At 35.4% G+C, this 22982-nt stretch overlaps 2 protein-coding genes across 4 annotated transcripts; one reads left to right on the top strand and one right to left on the bottom strand.

Moving 5' to 3' along the window:
- Positions 1 to 2735: 2735 nt before the first annotated feature.
- On the top strand, positions 2736 to 15741 carry LOC104888006 (phenylalanine--tRNA ligase alpha subunit, cytoplasmic). 3 transcript variants are annotated; one of them, XM_010672811.4, is made up of 19 exons: positions 2736 to 2890; positions 2989 to 3142; positions 4261 to 4383; positions 4482 to 4574; positions 5131 to 5187; positions 5712 to 5767; positions 5921 to 6013; positions 6389 to 6479; positions 7196 to 7233; positions 7357 to 7395; positions 10434 to 10510; positions 10931 to 11015; positions 11320 to 11416; positions 13200 to 13296; positions 13778 to 13849; positions 14076 to 14142; positions 14398 to 14523; positions 15392 to 15446; positions 15539 to 15741. In XM_010672811.4, exons 2-19 carry the CDS (start codon positions 2996 to 2998, stop codon positions 15590 to 15592), a joined length of 1467 nt encoding a protein of 488 aa, XP_010671113.2. In that variant the 5' UTR covers positions 2736 to 2890; positions 2989 to 2995; the 3' UTR covers positions 15593 to 15741. The 3 variants fall into 3 exon arrangements, with proteins under 3 accessions (XP_010671113.2, XP_010671115.2, XP_048496735.1); XM_010672813.3 differs by having other exon boundaries at positions 2748 to 2890; positions 2992 to 3142; XM_048640778.2 differs by having other exon boundaries at positions 2752 to 2890; positions 2972 to 3142.
- Positions 15742 to 17029: 1288 nt separating this feature from the next.
- Positions 17030 to 22593, bottom strand: LOC104888005 (TOM1-like protein 1). The gene is made up of 4 exons (XM_010672810.4): positions 22435 to 22593; positions 21206 to 21816; positions 20289 to 20525; positions 17030 to 17720 (listed from the first exon to the last, which is right to left on the bottom strand). The coding sequence occupies exons 2-4, from the start codon at positions 21722 to 21724 to the stop codon at positions 17289 to 17291; spliced, it is 1188 nt and encodes a 395-aa protein (XP_010671112.2). The 5' UTR covers positions 21725 to 21816; positions 22435 to 22593; the 3' UTR covers positions 17030 to 17288.
- Positions 22594 to 22982: the final 389 nt, after the last annotated feature.

Genomic DNA, 22982 nt, shown 5'->3' with positions numbered 1-22982 from the left:
AAATTAAAAAGTAATAACTAGCATTATATTATTAAATAATAATATTATTATATGAACACATAAACGGATCTGGATCCGGGTAACAATCAGTCCAAATTCGTTTTTTCACAATGAGGATCCATTCTAACCAGATCCATATGGTCCAAAATTTGAGGATCCAGATCCGTAATGGATCTGGTAGGGTCCATTACACATGCCATCTCTAGTAAAGTTCGGATTTTGATGGTGGTGTGTAGCGACTCATGGAGCATGTGAGGAGGAAAATGAGAAACACGAGATAGAAAGGGTGTAGTGGCGCTTAGGAGGCGACGGTGGTTTTTGACTGCAATTGCAACCGACATGTATGGTGATGTGATGGACGTGGTGGAGAAAGAACGAAAATGGATGAGGGTTGTGGGGAAAGGGTTAATTTGCTAATGTTATTGGGTTAATTAAGTTTAATTGAGATTTAGGGCTAACGTTGTTAGTCTTTAGTTAGTCGAAATGGAATATTGTATTATTTGTGCAAAAGTCGGGGTGTTTGGTGAATTTTCTAAAGTTGGAAGGTACATTGTGAATTATCAATTACTTGAAAATTTGGGAGCATTTGATGAAAAAAAAAAATGTATTTATGATAAAAGTTCATTGAAATACATTAGTTAGTTTTTGGAAATATTAATTTCATCTCAATTTCTTCATTTCAATTTCGAAAATTAAATTATTTATATTCAGTTCTAAATTAACTAGTGGGTAAACAAGTTATTTAAATGTTCATTGGCAATACTTTGGAATTTTGATTCCAAACTTACTTTTTTTATCGATCTTAAATATATTTCAAAGAATTTATCCTTATAAATTTAACTAACAAAATTGAACAAATCTATACCTTAAAATTGTTCTCTCTCCTCTATTACTCTTCAATTATGCTGAAAGTATAATTCTTGATATAAAAAAAGATAATTCTGGAATTAATCATGGCGAAGGTCCTGAAGGAGTGCGCGATTATGCTAAGTCGGGTGTTGGAACACATTTTGAATAAAGTGTCGCTGCCACATCAGATACAATTCCAGAGAGAGAAGAATAATGGTGAGCCAAATGAGATAAAGCGACGAAAGAATTATAAATGATTGTTATGTTTTCTATGGCAAACATAACACTTTAGTCATGTGTTATGTTTACTTTACATTACATTGACTTGGATAACACCTCAAAACTGTTATGTAAATACTTATTTAACAGTTATCTTTGCCCTATTTTGATTACATTCCTTAATTGATTACGTCCCACCTTTTTCATTTAAGTTTCTATCTGGCGTAGTTGATTCAATTTTTAGACGAGCTTAGTTTAAGTGCATTTGTCTAAGGTTTAACTCATACAATTTTAGTTCAACCAATATTAAGTGAAATATTCATTTGCTTATTACATTCTTGAATACAAGAAAATTGATTATTATTATTATTATATAATAATTTTATTTATCGCTTCTCTTTCCATTCTTTCAATAATGTATTAAAGTATAGTCTAGGAAATTATGGATAATATTATGTATATTTTCTTAGAGTTGATTACAACTTATGGAGTATTAATTTTACGAAATATAAAAAGATATTTTTTTTAATAAACATTAATTATTTATAGTTATTACGATGTAAGTATGGTAAATCAGATTTTTCATACTATTAATACTAAATTTATTACCTAAACAAGGTACTATTTGGAGAATTTATCTACTAGTTTGATAATAATACTTGAATGCAATTTATGTTTGTTACGTCTTTTGTAGTGATTAAGTATATAAGGCTAATAATAATACCAAGTTAAGTTTGACTTATCGGTCCTAATCTATCTTCTAGGAAAACTTTAAGGGTAGGAATTTAGCTTATCCCCCAACTCTTACCGTCTGTTTGGTAGTCGTTAATAAATGATGGTAATGAGAATGAATTTGAACAGCCTATTTGGCAGTCGTTAAAAAATGATAGTAATGAGAATGAATTTTAAATGTATTATTACAATGAACGACCCTTGAAATCTTCACGGGGAGTCACTTTCAAAGCCCAAAATTTGTATTTTTTTCTACACAAGGAAGTAATCTCAGCCCTAAACTTGTGATTTTTTTTTTACCAATGGGAAGCAATTTTAATTAACACTCATTACTATGTACAAAGTGGCATTGGATGGGAAAGAAAATTTTAAAAGACATATGAAGTAGATACTTTAAGACAAATTAGCATTACCATGGAGATGAATAATGACATTATTCACAAATTTACATATAGGTCTGTTTGGCAAATAGAGTTTAGAGTTTAGCTGTTAGAGTTTAGAGTTTGCTGTTAGAGTTTTAACTTTTTTATTCAGCAGATTTAACTGCTGATTTGACAACTTTTTTTTATAAATGTGTTTGGTAAAAATTAACTTATTACTAAAAACTTATTGCCATTTATTTGTGTAAAATGACATTTATAGACATTTTAATACATATGTATAGTATTATTATTAGGGGCAAAAAAGTCATTAAATACATTTCTACCTATTCCTCTAAAGAAAAAGCTCCTAATAGGAGTTTTTTCATTTTGAGAGTTTTCATTTCAAAACTCTATCTAAAACTCTCTTTTACCAAACACCCCTTTTAGAGTTTTTGACTCAAAACTCTAAAAGTGATCCAAACCTCTCTTTTTGCTCCAAAACTCTAATTGCCAAACACCCCATAAACTCATTCCCATTACGACATTACCACTATTTATAACCAACTATCAAACGGAACGTTAAATGTTTAGCCTTTTCATCGAGTCGGGTTGACTTGTGCAAGGGTAGAGTGTTGCATTTTCGGACCTTTTGCATCATAGTATTAGTTGTACAACATCTTGCCGGTGCCCAACCCTAGAACCTCTCAGCTTCCCACACAGTGACACAGGTACTTGTTTTGCTCCTCAGATGAATCTACTTGTTTAGACGATTTTTGTTGCGATTTTTATTTTTTATTTTTAATGTGAAGTTGCGATTTTTGAGCAGTAGATAGATGGCAGAAGACGCTGTTTTGGGATATTTGGAGAAGAATGAAGAAATTTCAGATTCTGGAAGTTTCGCTGCTCAATTTAATATCGATCACGAAGATATTGTGAATGTTACCAAAAGTCTTAATGCCTATGGACTTGTTGTTGCTCAGGTTTTGTCTTGGTTTCTCGCATTTGTTCAACTTTTTTGGAACTGAATGATTGCTTTGTGAATTGAATTGAAGTGATTTTTTTGATAGTTATCTGAAGCTGAAATTATGCAGCATATGTTGAAAAAATTGTTCAAAATGTTACTTTTAGTAGGAATTTCACTTGTAATTCATCGTATATGGTGAAAAAGTTATTTGAGAAGGTTGAAAGCAGCTTAGTTGTAGACTCAATTGTGTGTGATAAGAGGAGAAAATGTTGCTACATTGACTGAATTCGAGGCGTTTTGAACTTCTAATGTTGGTTTTGATGAGAAAATATATAGTGTTTTTATGTGAATTTGATGTGAGATCCTTAATGTGAGGAAATTTTGATTGAGATAGATCTCATAGGAGAAGGCAGAAAGTTGATTAGTATGCAGAATTTATTTTTGTATTATATTGTTGATGAGTGATGATTAAAGAAAAGGTGTTTTGAAGTGATCTTAATGTAATTCATCATATTATCGCACCACCTGACTATTGTATGGAGCTTTTAGACTCGGATTGTAATAGGCTATTTGCCATGACTTCTTAATCTAATGATATCGCTTGTTCACCAAAAAAAAAAAAGAAAAGGTGTTTTTGTGTGTGTTTATTGATGGATTTTTTTTATGAGGGAAGCAAACTTAGAATTGACCCCTTAATCCGGAGGCCAACTTGAAACATATTTGCAGATGATAAGGGAAATTCAATATAGTAGGGGGGACACCAATATAAAAGAGAACAATATAAGTGACCCTTATAAGGCATGAAATCTGATGCTTTGTTCGCTTCTCGAAAGCAATGAGAAATCCGAGAACCTAGACATTTCCAAACTACGTTATGAACAATTGATGGAAATTTATTTGCAGTGAGTTTTAGCAACTTCAATATGGCTTTTTGGTAGTTTTTTTGGTTGCAAGTGGAACAAGAGTGCGTATTTGCTCAATCAGTCTGTTAATGACTTCATGTAACTTGATGAAAGAAAGGGCATGTGGAAGGAATTTTTTTTTGTCTTGGCGTGTAGATTTTTGTGCTTGGACAGGGTTTTTTGTGAAGTTAATCGCATTTTTTTTAGCTTAACGTACTTGGCGATTTTGCAGGATATTAAGAGGGAAAGTTGGGTTCTCACTGATGAAGGAAAACTTTATGCTGCTGCAGGATCTCCTGAAATGCAATTATTCTTAGCTATACCACCCGAGGGTATCTCACCTGATGAACTTCAGGTTGGCAGTTTTTGATTGCTGCATATATGATATGTTCTGTCCATAGAAGTAGGTCTTTGTGAAATGTGATCTGATTGTAATTTTCATGCTGGATGCAGAAAAAGGTGGATCCTTCTACTTATAAGATTGGGTTCTCACAGGCTATGAAGAATAAGTGGGTGGAGAGAGGAAAACAATTAGTATCTAGAAAGGTGAACTTCTTTTAGTTTCTGGTTGGAAAGATCAGTGCTTTATAAACTCAACTGTGTCCATTCTGCCAGCAAATTTCTTGTATATTGCTCCTGAAGCTCTCAACTTTGTTGTTCTTGTTTTCAATATTGTGTTTGTTCCCTTTTTTCTTAAATTCTCTGTTATCATTGATATTTTCTTGTCTCCACTTTCCTTCGGTTGGAGATAAGATATCTGATATTGGACCATAGATGTATCTTTTGGTTATACTTGAGGACTCAGGGAGGAAAACGGTAGTTGTGTTTTCCTGTAAGTTGTGCTACATTAGGCATGCAGTATAGACCTAATTCTTGTCTGTCAATTTTTTTTAACGCTCTGTTCTGTTATGTGCTATTGCATTGTCATTTATATCGGTTATAATATTTGGCCTCACTATCAGAGACATTCTAAGGTGGTGGTGGCTATGGTGTAGAGAGGTACAAATGTTCTACGGGAACAAATATATTTGTATTTTTTATGTATGTTTAAGTTTTATGCAGTTTGAATTTTATAAATATATAATTTAGTTTTCTGCTGTAGGTTGAACATGTCGATGACAAGATCAAGGAGCTGCTTGTACGGATACAAGCTGGGGAGGTGAGATGGTCTCTCTGGGTTATTCAACTGCTGAAATGGTTTATGTCATTTGGTCTTAGGCTTAGGAAGTAGAAGCATTTTCCAGAGTGTCGATGTTTGAACTGTAACAATGTCCTCTGACTAGTTTGTAAATTTTGTAGTTATAGTTTGTGGATATTGTAATTCTGCTATGGTGGAGGTGCTTCCATAAATTTGAAACGACGTTGAATGCCATTTCTGACAACTGTCTTATGAATAATAGCGGATTCATTTCTGTTTTTTGATGTTATTTGACTGGGGCATCTTGTTTTCTACCAATTCTTTCTTTAATATATTTTCTTCAGAGTTCAAAGTGTTATCTTTGCTATGGTGAAACTAATTATTTTGTAAAGTAAGATATTTTAATCTTTTAGGTATTATGGTTAACCTGTTGTGCTTTGTGCGTGCTTGTCTTTGATGATCTGTCTGTCTTGCTTTATGGTTTGAGGGTAAATTTTGTTTTAATGTATTCATATAGTTTTATTCAGTAACTTTATTGTCTGCAGATAGTTGAGCATGAGGACATTGATGCTCTCAAACGGAGAAAACTTATTACCTTGCAGTAAGGATTACTCTCTTATTATACTTTCTCTGTTTTCAACTGAAATTTTATACAAGCACATTATTGCAGCTGCTTCTTGTTTACTTTACTTGTGATTGTTTTTCTACTGTGTGTACATCAGAACCATTTACTCTGCTATTATTTATGTGCTAGGACGTGGAAGGGATACTTAATTAGAAAAGGTGCAAATTATGCCCCGAAAAGAAAAAAAGCTGCAACTGATCTGACTCGAGAGCATTTGCAAAGGTATTTCGCTCATATGTATCTGCATGGGGAAAGTTGTTTTATGTAATGCTCAATTTTAGGTATGAATGTTACAAATTCATGGCGCATTACACCCATCTTATAAAGTGAAGAGCATTAACCATTTAGGGCTACTGGGCTGTTTTTGTTCTGCATAATATGTCCACAAAAAATTAAGGAAAAATAACTGTTCATGTTAGAAATTAGATATAAAAGCACGAAATCAAGTTTCTTCCTCTACTAGTGCCTAAGTGAGATAACATTCTGCTGTTATGGCAACTTCTTATGACTTGTTGACTTGGTGGTGGGAATTCATCTCCAGAAGGTTGTTATTGCCTGCTTATTGTCTTGCTAATGTTTGTAATTTTTTATTTGAAGCGGCGCATGGAAGGATCTGGAACTCAAAGAATACAACTTTAATGCTAAAGGTCTTCCACCTGAAGGTGGTCATTTGCATCCATTACTCAAGGTTAGATGTCAGCATTGTCTGAATTCTCTCCTGTGCAGATAGTTGTGTCACACCATGTGCATTTGGTTGCAAACAGTTTATATTTAGCTTGAATGCGATTTACTGACTAATATGTGATTGAGGCTGTCGGATGCTGATTATTTGGTTAGAAGGTTTTCTTGCACTATGTTTAGTTACATTCTCTGCTTCTATCTGAGTACTACGTACTGGAAACCATAAAGAGTGATCCAGATGGAAGTCAAACAGGGTGGTCCACCCAGGCCATCACCAGATAAGCTCCTATTTGGATGCTCCGATCTGTCTTATGTATGTATGACTTAGTTATAATACGGGGTTGTTTCCAAGCTCATGTCATTATGTGTTTCATGTTAATGCATGCTACTTTGTCGTGTCTTGATGAGAATCAAATGTCACATCTCTGGGTTTAATGAATGTATTTGAAAATTAGTTCTCTTTGTCAAATGTTAGAACAGAACCAAGAGAAATAAACAATTAAATTGATAAAATATGTCGATATGAAACTCTACGGTAGAACAAAGAGTATGATTGTGGGGAAGCAGATGAAAGGGCTGGAAAGCCTCTTTCTGCTGTATGTAATGAACCAGTCAGGGTATGGAATGTACTAGATTTTCGTAATTTTTTTTATTATCCTCAATTTCTTGAGTTGTCAATACGTAATCTTTCTGGAACCACTTTTGACTTCATCAATGTTTCAGGTACGAAAGCAATTGAAAGATATTTTTCTCCAGATGGGGTAGGATCTCATTCTTCCCTGTCTTATATGGTTGTGTTGTATTCTTTGAATTCAATTTCTTGGAAGATCTTCTACATCTTCATTGATTTGTCTCATAAAATTTGTCTTGGTCTCCTTGCGCAGCTTTGAGGAAATGCCTACAAACAATTTTGTCGAGAGCAGGTAACTCTGTTGTTTTATCTAGTACCTTTTTGTCTATCGGTTCAACAATCTGACTTGCTGATATATGTTGTTATTGTCGCTTAATTGTTGATTGATTTATAAGTTGCTCATACTGTCATGCTATTTTTTATAAGTGAGACTTTGAACAAGGGTAAAAGTAGGTCGTTGCTAATTCCCCTAATGTCAAATAAAAGTCCTAATTGTCCACCTAAATTAGTCAAGTGGTAAGCTAAGGGTCGAACCACAAGGATCAAAGATCTCACAAAGGTAGAGTCACTAAGAGTAAGCTAAGTCAAAGAAAATGTCAAGTTTTATTAAACTAGGTAATTAAAAGTAATGGAATCAAATTAGGAAAAACACTCGGAGTGGGAGAACACCACAATGACGAATCACATCCAAAAATCAAGTAGAGCTATGAGGATCAATATGTAAAGGGGATATGCAAAGAGAATAAACAATCCTAAACACCTCTAAAATCTTTCTTATGGAGTTCAAATTCCTAATTATAGTAACAAAACCTATATTTCCAAGTGTTATCACCTACTAGGCCAAGTGAGGAATTGAAGTCGAACCTAATTCAATACAAATCAACAAGTGATGTATAACAACTAATCAATTATTCATGAAGGCCAACCACCTAAAAATAAATTATTAAGGGGCAACAAATGAATCAAAAGGTGACGGAGCTCACATCAACTAAGTTAACAATCAACATTAATGATTGAAAATGCGCAAATTCCAAACATAACAACCCCAACAAACTCTACTCGTGAATATAGAATGGAAACAATGATTGAGCTACTCCCAATCCTAGTTAATGAACTACTCACTATCTATTATACTAGCAAACATCCTAAACATGAAAAAACTAGCAATAAATCACCAATCCGAAAATAGCAAAACCCAAAATCAAGACTTTAAAGCAAAGACAAAATAAAATCTAAAGAACAAACAAAAAGAAACTAAAAAGATGGAAACTTCAATCTAGATTAAACTATGAAACATGAAGAGTAAGCAATGAAAACATGAAACTAAAGCATGAAAATAGCAAACTAGAAATACATAAATAACATGAGAAAGAAAGAAAGGATTGAGAGGTTACTAAAGAAACAAGAGCTTCAAAGAAATTCATCACTGTTCATTGATTTTCAATCTCCAAATTACACCTCTTGAGGCAAGTTTTCTCTCTTCTACACTAGTAGCTAAGCTTAGGGTTCTAAAAACTTGAATTCTTTTCCATAATAGGGTAGGGGAGTATTTATACCTCTAATTACAAACGTCGTGAAGGAAAAGAAACGCGAAAAAAGGCCCGACGGACAATAGCCTGTGCGGGCTTGTGTGAGGGAGCCCGGGCAGCCCGGGATAGAGCTCGGGCTGTGCAGGGTGACCTGGCTTGAGCAATGCACCCGGGCATGCACCGTACCTCCAGAAAGAGGAAGGAAGTTTGGCTCCTGAAGAGCCGCGGCGGGGGCGGCCTGATAGCCTGGGTGGGTGTCTTGCCCAGGCGGGCTGATGGGAGCTCGGGCAAGCTTTGGGCTTCCCGGGAAAGCTTCTTCCTCTTTGCTTCCCTTTTTGCTCCCTTTTAAACTTGTAGGAACTTGAATTCCTACACATCAAAGATCAAATGGAAGAGTAGGGGAGGGGGATGCAAATACATGTATATATATGCTTAGAGAAAGTTAGGTAGAAAAAGAGGCGAAATTAAGGGTTAAAGAAACTAAAATAGGAAATAAACCAAGTTAATACTAGTGAGATAAATTTCACTCATCAGACTTCTAACTTTATGGATTTGAAGAAAGTCTTTCAAAACCTACCATTTCTATTGCTATATGATTTTGCCTATGACTTGTAACCAAGATTCTCACTGCTTCATATTTTGTTCCATCAATTATAGTTTCTAATGCAAGCATCACGGCATATGACATGTTATGTTCTGTATGATAGCCATAGGAAGTTGAAAGTTGTAGAAGTTATTTGCCTTGAAGAGAGTACTCCATTTCCATTGTTTCATTTACAATGATTTAATGGTGACTAGTGGTTAATGAATAGTTTCGGTTGCCTCTTGGTTCCACAGCACCACGTGTGAAGTGATGTCCAGTAAGGAGCAGCCTGTTGTATATTCTATATACTGGAATGAAGTATCAATGGTCCCATCACCGGTCAACCAACATTTTGTTTTTTAGTGAGGGCTAATCTGTGTTGAGAGTTTCCCAGTTGTCCTATTTGCAGTGTGTATAGTTGATGAGTTAAAGGCCTTTGAGGAGAATGATTAGTGAAGGGGCTCCCTTTGCTACAATTGAAGTAGATTTCTACAATATTGGCTGTATTCACTCTTCTTGTGGTTTGTTCTTGGAACAGAAACGTGGATGTCTTCTTGATTTGAGTGTTTGACAGAAGGATGAATTCCAATCATATTAGTTATCGTTTCTGAAAGGGATACATCCAAGGTTAGGGTATGCTTGGATTTTCTCTTTACGAGAATTTGACAAGTAGATTATCGAAACCCACATGCTCATCTATACCATTACCATCTCATGAATAGCAGTTTCTTGAAAGTCAGCTGAGGTTTGGATTTGGCATCACAACATTTGTGGTTAACTGAGTGGTTAATGTGTTTGGAAAAGCATGGTTACCACTAGTCCACTACTACTTTCAACTTGGAAACTGGACAATGCAGTACTAGGTGATGGATGAAAACAATGCATTTGTGTAGGGACGGGTTCCATGTCTCTTACTTTAGAAATTCAAAAGCATCAATGGTTTGGTATTTCAGAGACAGTATTGCAAACTTAGAATGGTGCGGATGGTGCTGCACATTGCGGGGTATAAGAATATAGTAATAAAAATAACGTCTCTTTTGGGAGACATAGCTTTAGTTGATGTCTAGACAAAATATTGACAGGAGATAAAATTGATAATATACATTAAGAAAAGATGTTACATGATTTATAATTGCGTAGTATTTTATTCTAGCCCCCTTAAATATGTTATAATTGCGACCCTTGTTTAAAATATTTTGCTTATTCTGCTTTTATTAGCTTTTGGAACTTTGATGCGTTGTTCCAGCCACAACAACACCCAGCTCGTGATTCGCATGACACTTTCTTTCTCAAAGGTTTGTTGCGATTCTTCCTGTTTATAGCATCTGTTAATACTTTCATTTGTTGTTTTCTTGTATCACATTTTCTCAGCATTTTTCAACATATTCTTCAGTGACAGTTCTTGAAAGTCTGAGCAATCTTGCCCTCCTTAGATCCTGCTTCGCCAGCTATAGGTTGCAGAAGGATCTTATTTGTGGCCTTAAGTGAATGATGTGCTGGGAGCCTGGGTTAATCTAAATGCATGGTGGAAAGTTGTGATATTATGTGCACTAATATTATAGTTGAATAGCCTTTCTGCCTTCCCACAAGGGGTCATCTTAAAGGCTTGACGTCTCTCCTCTAAAATGTTCTTGCACAAATATGGGGATGGCAGTTGTTTGCAACTTCATATATTGTTCATCTTGCTTATTCAATTTTGTATTGCTACTCCGCAGCTCCTTCCACTACAAATTGGCTGCCTGAAGATTATGTTGAGAGGGTAAAGCGCGTTCATGAATCTGGTGGTTACGAGTCCAGAGGGTAGATATTTCATTTTCTTTGTTTTGTTCTACCTCAGTCTTCTAGTAGACCTGTTACTTTAATTTTGATCAAATTGGATACTAGTATTTTCTTCTTTCTTTCCCTTGTGTTTATAAAACCTAAAAGTAATCAAACTCTTGCAGTCTTTCAAAGAGCAAACACCCTTACAGTACCTAGATTCTGCATTTTTTTTGCGAAAATTTTGTCACTGGATCAAAGAATTGTCACACCAATTACTGTTATAAGTTTTGTGCTGTCCTTTGCATTTTTATTTTTTTTCATTTATGGACTATGTTTATTGTAGTTATGGATATGACTGGAAAAGAGAGGAAGCAAACAAAAATCTTTTGCGAACACATACAACGGCTGTTTCTTCAAGAATGCTATATGCACTAGCAAAGGTAATTTATGCTGGGAATGACGCAGCCATATATATGCAATGTTTTCATAACAGCTAAACCCTTCACCTTGTCACTAGAGTTCTCTTGTATTTTATTTAGAAAGTTGTTTGTTTGGCATCATAAATCATTATGTCATTCCGGTTTGCTAGACAGTAATGAAAGGCGGACGCTGGTAATGAGATCATGTGTAATTTGGTAAGGGAATTCCTATGCTAATGTCCATGGCAAATAACTCCTAAATTTCATTTACCACTCAATACCACCTAGAATGGGAATGGATGGTAATGGAAATACATGTAGAACAAGAAGATTTTTGTAGGTGGACAAACATTATCTTGGACATTGATATGTGTGACATCCTGTACATAATTACTCCAATAATTACCTGCCAAACTTACCCTAAATGTTTTATGTCTATCGGAAATTGAATGTTTTTAACTTTTATGCTGTTATTGAACAATTACGTGCACAAAAGCAATATAACCTTTAGTATGTCATTTTATTCTGTATAACCTATATTGCTAGGAAGTTCTCCCTCGCTTGTAAGCCATTGGCTACTTTTTCTTTTCACTGCCATCCCATAATAACAGAACACTTCAGAGATTTAGTAAGTGGAACTTTCTATAATATCCTTAATGTTACATTCTACTCCCTCCGTCCCATAATATAGTGTTCATTTCTCATTTTTCACAAGAATTAAGGAAAATGGGAGGAGTTTTAGGATTTCACAAAAATATATATATTTAAGTAAATGTCTATTGGGCATTTTTGTCTTGGAACTAGTTTTTTTCTTCTTTTTCCTTTAAAATTAAATGAAAGAGCAATAAATATTCTTTGGGATGATGTAAAACAATAAATAGGAACACATATTTTAAAAGAAAGTAGGGGGTATTTTGGAAAGTTTTATGTAGAAATAAAGGATAATTTAGTCCAAACAAATTGATAAAAAAGAAATAGGCACAACATTTTGGGACACCCAAAAAGGAATGCAAGCACTATATTATGGGACGGAGGGATTATTAAATAGAAAAGAACTTTTTGTATCATGATTCATGGCGAGGACCTAAAATTTCAAATAAAGACATATATATGCCATTTTAGTTTTAGCTTTTTGAAAATGACCCTGACCAAATGTCACCCATCAGTTAGAGATGGAGCTGAGGCGGTATAAGATTTGCTTCAAAGGAGATGAATTACCTTGCTTTTCGTGATCCTTTTTTCAGGAACTCTTTGTTCATATTCTTTGGTGATCAATGCCAATTATTTAAGGGACTATTGATTCAAATTTCCTTCTAGATTCCTGTTCTCCCACTTGTTTATGCTGTTCTAACCCTTTCTTTTTTTGGCAATAAATGGGCGATAATAGATATACAATTATACTGATATATCATTCACCTAAACAGAAGCACTCATGTTTTCGTATATGTTTCTTCATGCACATACAGAAATTATGTGTGTGAGTGTGTGCATTTATATACTTTAGTCTTCATGTTAATATATGTAAAAGCATGCAAGTGCTTAACAATTTAGAAAATTGAATCTCATCTCTGGTGGGCCCTCTCGCGCCCCTATTATGGTCATTGATGCATAGCGTTACGATTGTTATGGGTTTAAGAGAGAGAATCATCTTATTAGGTCTTAAACGTACTTGGGATGTGACGAGTTCTTTTTGCATAATTTTCTCCATTAAGCAATTTCATGTCCGTTTTATTTTTCCTACAATAATTTACTTTTCAAATAATGTATATCTTTCTTATGATTACGTCTTTTCTTATGCTTGTAGAAACCATTCGCCCCCAAGAAATACTTTTCAATAGATCGTGTATTCAGAAATGAAGCAGTTGATAGGACACATTTGGCTGAATTCCATCAGATAGAAGGTGAACAAGTCATTTATGTCTTAGTAGCTAGCTAAGTTGGCACCTTACATTGAATATTTTGACATGGTCTGATTTCTGTCTGCTGTCATTTTATTGTGCCAAGACTTTCTTCCTCTGTTTTGAATAATTTGCCATATTTCTCTGGCAACTTCGGCTGCAAATTTTAATGATCAAGCGTTTGCGTTGATTATTAAATAATAATCTTCTTCCAGTAAGTTCAACAAGATGATCTTCTCATTGTAGATGAGTATACATTTTCTACAAATTCATTGTTAAAGTTCAAAAAAGATATTTGTTCCAGCCTATCGTTTTAAAATTAAAAGAATAAATGAATTTGTATAGCTCTCTTTAATTTTAACGTTCATGAGCGTGCCCAAAGTACCTTTGATTTAGCTTTATCAATAATTTCTTTGAAAATATAATTAAATTTTCTCTGTAAATTCATAACCTGATTGGCTGATTATAAATTTTCTCGTTTCAGGGCTTATATGTGATCGAGGGCTCACCTTAGGAGATCTTATCGGCGTACTGCACGACTTCTTCTCTCGTCTAGGTAGGATTTCGCTTGTTTCCTAAATCTTGTTGTCTGACAACTTCCATGAAGTGAGATTGGAAAGTAAACACATATCATAAACAAAGCTTTGGTTGGATGCTATGCAGCATTATTTTTAACATATTGATTATGTATCTATGAAAGTATATTATAGCTTTGAGAAATGTTCTTTCTTAACCTGGATGACTAGTAGCGATATGAATAAGCGTTTTGATAATTTGTGCAGGAATGACGAAACTTCGTTTCAAACCTGCTTACAACCCTTACACTGAACCTAGCATGGAGATATTCAGGTAAGGGGATTCTCAAGATTGCTATAATTATGTCGAATGAGGATAGAGGCTGCATTTTCAAATTTGTTCAAGGAGTTTATGTTTTCTTGGATGCCTTTGTTCTCACTTTCACATACCATCGGTTTATGTGACCTGTTTGGCAAGGAACTGGGGGTGCCCAGACCCGGTCTGGACTGGTTGGAACGTGCTATCTATGCTTAGCGAATTTGCCAAACTTTGCACTAATATTAATATCTATGATCTTTCATATGCCAGTTATCATGAAGGCTTCGGGAAGTGGGTGGAGATAGGGAATTCTGGCATGTTCAGACCCGAGATGTTGCTTCCTATGGGACTTCCCGATGATGTTCGTGTAGTTGCATGGGGTTTGTCCCTTGAGAGGTGAGAGCAAAACGGCTATCATTTGCTTAACAGTTACTTCATTTTGTGGTTCCATTTCTCTGATAATGAATACAAGATAGACAATTACCCATGTTTGATAAGGCTCTAAGAATAAGGCTTCATTTGGCTCACAAAGGAGAAAAGGGAAAGAAGGAGAGTAGAAAGCAAAACCCTTAGATATACTAGGTTGTTTGTTTAAAAATATGTAATGGAGACCCTAATATAACACCACCACAATTTCTCTTTCAAATTAAACAGCCTTGCCGCGTCCCTGTTCCCCTCTTTCACCGCAGTCGCCTTCCTTCCCCTCTTTAGCGGCCGCCGACTCTGCCCCCAACCCTCCGCTCTTTCTTCGCCGATGCCCCCTTCTTTTGTCGTCGTTTGGTGGTGTTTGTAGGTGGCAGGGCTGGTTTCCGAACGGGTCGTGGAAATTTTTTGGTGGATGTTGAACTTTCCGGTGAAAATTTCCGGTGGTGGTTGGGCGGTTTTCTGGTGTGAGGATTCCGGGCAGTGTTGGTGGTTGTGGGGGTGTTTGTGGGAGTGAAATGGGACAATGGGTGGTAAAAGTGGTTTCCCTTACCCCTGTTTCTAAGTGGAGGGGGGTGGAGAATCAAAGTAACCCCAACCAAACAACTTTTTGAGGGAATGAAATCAGTCTTCTCCCTTTCCCTTTCTTGTAACACCCTAACCAAACTCCCCCTAAATTGTGATAAACAAACACAAAGTGGCTGTTGTTATAACTTAAGAAATACAATTGTGTCCTATTTACAAACGTAAATACAATTGTGTCCTATTTACAAACGTTGTAATTTGTATTTGAGCATCGTGGAAAGAGGGATTGTTTAGTTACTTAGCTTCTCTTCTGCAGGCCTACGATGATCTTGTATGGAATAGATAACATAAGGGATCTGTTCGGGCATAAGGTACATTTGACATTTATTCTTACAATATTCTAAATTACTACGACAAATCTTGTGGCATTCAGTATCAACAATGTCTTTTTCTTGTCTTTCAGGTTGATCTGGGACTCATGAAGAAAAATCCTATCTGTAGAATTGGGCTTGAATAGGTTTCAATTTTGATCCCAGTTACAAATTCTGAAAAATACTTTATTTGATTGTTTATTAGTCCAATTTTTAGCAAGAGAACTTTGATTTTGTGACATTGTTCTCCTTTGGTTGGGTTATATTGACAGTTTCTGATCTTCTGGGTTTGTTATTTGACAGAATCTGATCTTCTGTTTTGTGATTGGTCGTTCCTAATACTTCTTCTCAATACCTATTGATCATGCTTTCTAACTACATTCAACTTGGGGCACGACGAGTGCTAACCAAAAGATCCTATCTTTTCTCATGTCAAAAGATCTTGTAACACCGTAGCTCATATGGTGGCTAGATCATATACAAGAGGTAGTGAATAGTGATGAACTTGTTTGTATGGGTTTCTTTCCTCCGAGCATTTCTGCTTTGGTGGACATTGATTTATTATAATAAAAGCTCGTGTAACCCCGTTTCAAAAAAAAAAAAGAAGCCGGAAAGCGAAGAGTGCTAACCAATTCCAGCTCAGTTCTTCAAACTAGTTTGTTATGAAGTTTTAACACTTCATATTGTGTAAGATGACAATTTGGATGACCAAGAATTTTGTTGATGGAATTTTGATCTCTCATTATTCAACAATTTTGGTTATCAAGTATTAGTGATCTAGTTTTCCTGGTTGATTAATTTTGTTAAATATCCCATTTGTGGGTTTGCAACAGGTTTCAAATTTTTTTATTTTAACATTGTCAATGTTATAAATCTTGATCGAAAGAAAACAGTAAAATCATCTGTATAGTATAACTAAAAAGTTATCAAGAACAAGATAGAACCTTGAAAATCATCGGATGAAATGCAATTATACTTTTCTCTCAAAACATGTGACCCCATTTATTGCTTTACACCATTCCAAAGAACATTTATTGCCTTTTGATTTTATTTAAAGGAAAAAGATAGTAAATAACTAGTTTCAATACAAAAGTATCAAAAAAGCACTTTATTAAATACTTCCTCCGTTTCTAAATAAGTGTAACATTTGCATAGTGTTTACTATTCACAGTTTAAACTTTAATTAGCTTTGTTGATTTACAGTTTAGGAAAAACATAGTCATGTGAGATCTTGTTAGATTCGTCTGAATGTGAATTTTTTTAATATCAACTTTTTATAATTTTTACTTATTGATAATTAAAGATATTAATGGTTAAAATAATGCATTGGCAAACGTGAAAACAAGAAGTGTTGCACTTATTTAGAAACAGAGGAAGTATATTTTTGGAAATCCTACCGCTCATTTCATTTTCCTTAATTCCCGTGAAAAATAAGAAGTAAGCACTATATTGTGGGACAGAGGGAGTATTACATATTGTTCAAAAGCAAGAAGATTTACTGTACAGTGTACATCCTGCTTAATTTTTGAGTTTTGCCCGAGCAACAAGAACAAACTATCAAGTTTTTGCTCAACACAATAAAATAATCGACGAATGGCACAATACATAAAATTCATGCAAAACGAAAGCACAACTCCTAATGACTTAAAGATTACTGGATTTACAATCCAAAGTATCCAAGATGAATCTACTTACAGAAGAGCGGCTACTCCAGACACAATAAAATTCTTCTCACATTTATAAAGTTCTTATGCATATATTCATGTTAGTCTCAAACAAATGTCCGACATCAAACACCAATATAGAACACCAAGATAAACCCCCCAATCATAGATGTAAAGGTCAGAAGGAAATGAGGTCGTCTTTTGCTGACTCTGGTTTCTTGGGCTCGATGCCGCTAACATCTGATGTGGTACTGGTACCAGACTTCTTGCCAAAGATCATCTCGTCTAGATCATCCATCATGTCATCATGTTGTCCACCGTGAGAATTGCCTCGGGATCCCGCTGGTCTCCTAACAAGTGCATCTTCTTTGCCAGCATGTGGTGACTCCTCAGGTTCAACAGCAACTGGAATTGTAGCTACCTCTGGTACTGACGGGACAGTAGAGGTCTCTTTCATATCTTCATATTTGGAAAGGGTTTTCTGGATCTCGTCGTTTACATTAAGGGCCTCAAAAAGGAGAGCCTCATCATCACCAGAGGTCTCAATGATTCTCTGAACAGTGAACTGGGACTGTCGACACTGCTGTACCAGCGTTGTAGTCAAGTCATCCTGCCACAGAGGGGAAAACCCAGACTATCAGGCAAGCAGTACAAGCACATATCAGAGCATGTATACTGGGTAGCAATTAACTACCAAGAAATAACGGGAAACAGAAACAGAGCACAGAATGCAAATACCCAAAACAAAGAAAGGTACAATGATCAATTTTAGAACAAGCACTAACACTGACCGTTAGCAATACTGGGAAATGACGATTAACAGCTGTCTGCGGAAAATTTATTTCACACAAAACGTAAAAGTTTAATCTGAACGCTAAAGAATCCTATGCAAAAGACATGGAATTCAATCTTGTGTCACAGGCACACATCATTAGTAGTAGTGGTCAGATGAGAATTCCCATGATTATTTTAACTCTGTTTTAACATCTTTAGCCTGCATGAATCTGGGCAGTTAATGAACCGTACAGTGGTTCTCTCATGACAGACAACCGAAAAACAAAAAACAAAGTAATTATAATATTATATTTCCCAGATACTACTGCAAATTCACATATAGATATTGTAATGAACCGAACTAGTTAGTAGGGTAGTACAGGTATTGCATGATTAGCTTGAAGAGGAGGCAATGAATTAGAGGAGGAAGAGGGAAAAGAGAGTCAGATTCCCATTAAAGAAAAAGAGATCGGAGAGAGGGAAGGCATGTGGAATGTAGTGAGGGTTCAGTTTGCAATTACTTTACTTGAGAGTAATCAAGCCTCTCGAATGCTTGCTAACTATCCTTCGTTACTATAATTCTCAAATCATCTGTTCAAAGTCCACCTTAATCTCTTCATTCTGTTTATCAAATCTCAGTTTATAACAGATATGAGGTGAGATCGGAGAAAGTCCATAAAGGGATCCCTGGATGGTGTACATCAAATAAAAAAGCGCCCAAAGACACTTAAACGTTAAACATCTTTAAAAAGTGTGGATTTTGAAAGACCAAATTATAAAATAATTGGACCACTTAAATTTGATTTTTTACGATATTGATTGCAAAAAATATGGACATCATACCAAGAAGTGTAACGCCAGAGCCAACAGATACAGCCCTGCACAAAGAAATGACCGTCCAAAGCAGGGCGCTATGAAACTTGAAACAAGAGCTAATTGAATATACTTCCAAGCATGTACATACCAGTTATAGCTTGCATTTCTACCATCATAGAGCCAACGAAATCGACCCTCATACTCACAAGTCACAACAAAAGATGGTACAGGGAAAACGTACGAACAAGTTTTTTATTTCTACTGCATTCAAATGCACATCCAACCAAGAAGCCTTGGTCAAATCAAACTCCTAACTAGCTACCAAAATATTGACCAGTATGCTAATTGATGCCCAACAGACCAAGAATCCTTGTTTTGAAAGCTTTGGGTTCGACAACAACCTTAGCAACTGGAAGATATCAGCTCAGTCAGGGTGCAAACGAAGACATGAAGCTTGGAACCACGGATTTGACAACAAATATATATCTTAAACTCATTTTCATAATGTTAGGTATTTTTTACAAGCAAAGCATCTATGTTCATCTGCCACATATATCTAAGTGGCCAAAATAAAAAATACCCATTTAAAAAAACCCTTCAATGCTAACATCTACAACTGAGCTACAAAATATCGCACAACAGGACAGAGATGTCTTTAAGAAGGGGCGGAAAAAGGCACATGGTGGACACTATATAGCTAATGGTTGTGAAATTAACCATAGTAAGTAGTCCTGGAGAACAATTTTCAAGCTTAAAATTATGATAAATTTTAAGCCAAGGACTCAAACTAGATTGCTCGTAAATCGTAACCAAAAACTACTACCTTAGAAATGGAAATTGGTTCTTCTTTATCATCAATCTAATTAGTAATTACTTCCCTAACTATATCATGCCAAACCTTGAGAGTCAAGAGACAAAAAAATCAATATATAGAATAGAAGAAGGTCCCCGCCCCCAACCCTTCATCATCCATCACTCATCAACCATTGAATAGTGCCACAAAAAAATAAAAAGATTCAGGCAGGTGGTATGAATGGTGCTCTAGGAAATAATAAAACGATTCAGCAAGCTGCCTGTAATAGTGCATGAGTTACATAGTATATGTCCTGTTAGCCACCAATAATTTATAAACGCCAAACAGGAACCTAAACCTCCAGGAAAAGAACATGGTAGCTGGTCTCTGAATCTAGTAAAGAATCCTGGAGAGCTCGGCTGATTACCTGCTAGAGCTCCCTAACCTATACTGCTGACTACAGCATGTGCAATTGTGCGTAGCATACTATTCAGCAAGGGCACAACCTAGTGTCACACGATCCAGTAATCAAACAGAACATGTAAAAAGTTAATACAGCAATTATTAACAAAACTACATCATGAAAAACAGTCTATACTATATATTGTATGCATATACCATCATCACAAAGCAAAGTACGCTTCTCAAAGTTCATGATCCGTAAATTCAATCACTCAATAAGGTTAATTGTTTAACACAATCCTAGTCTCTAGAGAAACATTTGATGCTCTAGCAGAAGCCAAATTCATATTAATTTTAGTGGACAAGAGTAACAGAGATGAAGGTTGTAGATACCTGCAGTACATCTTGTTGAGGAGAAGATGATAAAACAGTTGAAAGTAGATCGATGCTATTCTTAGCCACATTAAATGCTTCTTTTGAGTCTTCAGCTAAGAAGCCTTGTACAGGAACATTATGCTGTTCAAGACTTGCATTAACATCTGCTTCGGGGACAGAGCGTGCAGGAGTAAATACAGGCGCCAAGCTCTCATCATCACGCCCTGGGAACCGAATTCCTCTTGACCTCAAGCTCTTTTAGAGCAAAGAATAAAATGTTAGAAAGCATGTGAAATGTAGTATGTAAGTTCTGCATTATGCTGGCAGTATGTCAAACTTAAGAGCACTTTTAAACCCAATCAACATCATCAACCATGAACTTCCATAACAAGGAAGAAAAAGTGGATAAGAGAAACCATTGTTCACCGGAGAAAGGAGAACTCACAATTACCCTAATTCAGGAATAATACTGAGAATGATTAGACAAAACATTGCTGACGTGCAGAGAAATAGAAGGTACACATTACATAGTACAACCATTTTCAAGGTCTCCACATTACAGAACCCTTTGTTTGGGAAAATTGATGATTTGAGATGTAAAAAAGCTGGAATAGCTTTCAATAAAATAAAAGTTCAAGAAATATATTTTGTTCAGAAGAACTTCTCGATTAAATATTGCCTTTATTTAGTCTGGAAGTACTTAACCAGAAGTGATTTACCAAAGTTATCGCTTAAAAACAGTGTACTTTGTTTAATTTTAAAAAAGTGACAAAGGTGATAAAGCTCGAATTTTAGATGCACTCTTATGTATTATACTAAGGACTTCCTTAATCATCAGCAGGCAGAAGATGGAAAAATACAATGAAAGATAACATCATTCCAATCAAAAGCAAAGAGGACAAAAGATGAATATGCATCTAAAATTTCGGTCATACCTTGTATGTTTCTTCAAAAACAGGCAAGTATCTAAGCTCGTTTGAGGACTCCCCCCAGGATTCGATTAACATAAGTGCTTTATTTCTATTCATAACAACAGTTTGAGGGTCATCAATCAACTTTACCATCTCATCAAGAACCCTTTCAGACGCGACCTCAGAGAATGCCTTCTCACAATTCTTAACAACAGTTTCAAGCAAGACCAAAGCCAAATACTGAATCCTCGCAATCTTCAACATAATCCGTTTCTTAATTCCTCGAATCAACTCAATACTACTGACTTTCTCCTGATTAATCATATCACATATCTCAAGATTAGTGGCCCAATCCGGATCCTCGAGGGTCTCTGCAGTCGCCTCTTCAACAATCTTATCTGCCTGATTCGGCCCTTGGAATAGTTCCTTCATTTTGTCACTCATAGAACTCACACCAGCACTCATTTTCTTACTAACCTCACTCCCACCGATCCTTAGACGCTCACCCAAAGAGGTCACTTTATCCATCAAGTTATCACTCATCTTTAAAACCTCTCCAAATACAACACCAACTACAAAATATAACCAGCACTACTTCTCAAAGCAGCGGCAGCGGCAGCAACGACAACTCTCCCCTAATTAATGTTAAACAAACCAGCAAATATTCAAGACGTAATCCAGTTGAACACAAAACTGAACAATTACAATATCAACAGATAATTCCAAGTCAACTAATAACTCGTCAAACACGTTATAATCTGGAAAAAGTGATATAAATCAAGAAATATGCAACAACAATTAAAACAGCAATAACAACAGAAACTGTATATTATATATAAAGATTATTCGACACATACAGAAAAAACGTACGTAAGAAATTTCAAAGAGTTAAAGAAACACCAAATCATTCAATTAATACCAAATTTTCAGCAAATTGTGCTCGCAAAACGAAGGAACAAAGAAATTTCAGCGTTCAAAGACCTAGAAAAGTCCAAGCAATAAACAACAAAAATTCAAGATTATAAGAACATTTGATCGAAATTATCAAATTAGGTACAAAACAACCAAAACGAAATTCAACTAATACACAGAAAGTGATAATTGATTATCTTAAACACCGACTAAATTAAGTATAATCCAAAGATTTGAAGCAATAAAAAAAGGTCAAAGAAAAGTTGACTACGCAGATCAAAGAATATAGAGTAAGATGAATCTTAAATTTAGAGGAGAGAGAAAAATTAAGCTCGTCTTACCTTGAAATTGAAGGCGAAGAATGAGGGAAAGTAATTCCGTGATTTGGGAAGAGTGAGAAATGGAGAAAAAGTTGCGGATATATAGAAGAAGAAGACGATGATGAGTTGATGACTTGAGATAGAAGGTTCTTCCGACGAAGTTTGAGTACTTTTGGGGTCTGAGGAAGTACTTTACTTTGTCCTTCGCTTTCTTGTGCGTTACCTACTTTGCCCCTTTTCCACTATAGTTTTTCATTTTTAAAAAATTCTAATACTATACTGTATACTTCATTCGTTTCTTTTTACTTGCGACGATTTTACTTTTACAATATTCGCAAATTTCACTTATATTACATCCATCTCTTAATAAGGGTCTGTTCTCCCCAACTTATTTTCAGTTTAATTCAATTCAGTTCAGTTCAGCTCAGAAAATACTTTTACTCTCACATATCACTATTCATTTCAGTTCAGCTATTTTATGACGAAGAGAACAGACCCTAAGTGAAACACTTCCGTTATTTGGAATAGTCACAACAAGTGCAACCTAAATGGCAAAATAAGTTCACTCT

The sequence above is a fragment of the Beta vulgaris genome, chromosome 3, assembly GCF_026745355.1.
Source record: "Beta vulgaris subsp. vulgaris cultivar EL10 chromosome 3, EL10.2, whole genome shotgun sequence".
Classification (NCBI taxonomy): Eukaryota; Viridiplantae; Streptophyta; class Magnoliopsida; order Caryophyllales; family Amaranthaceae; genus Beta; species Beta vulgaris.
The sequence above is the reverse complement of the archived record's forward strand: the minus strand, read 5'-3'. Positions and strand labels throughout refer to the sequence as shown.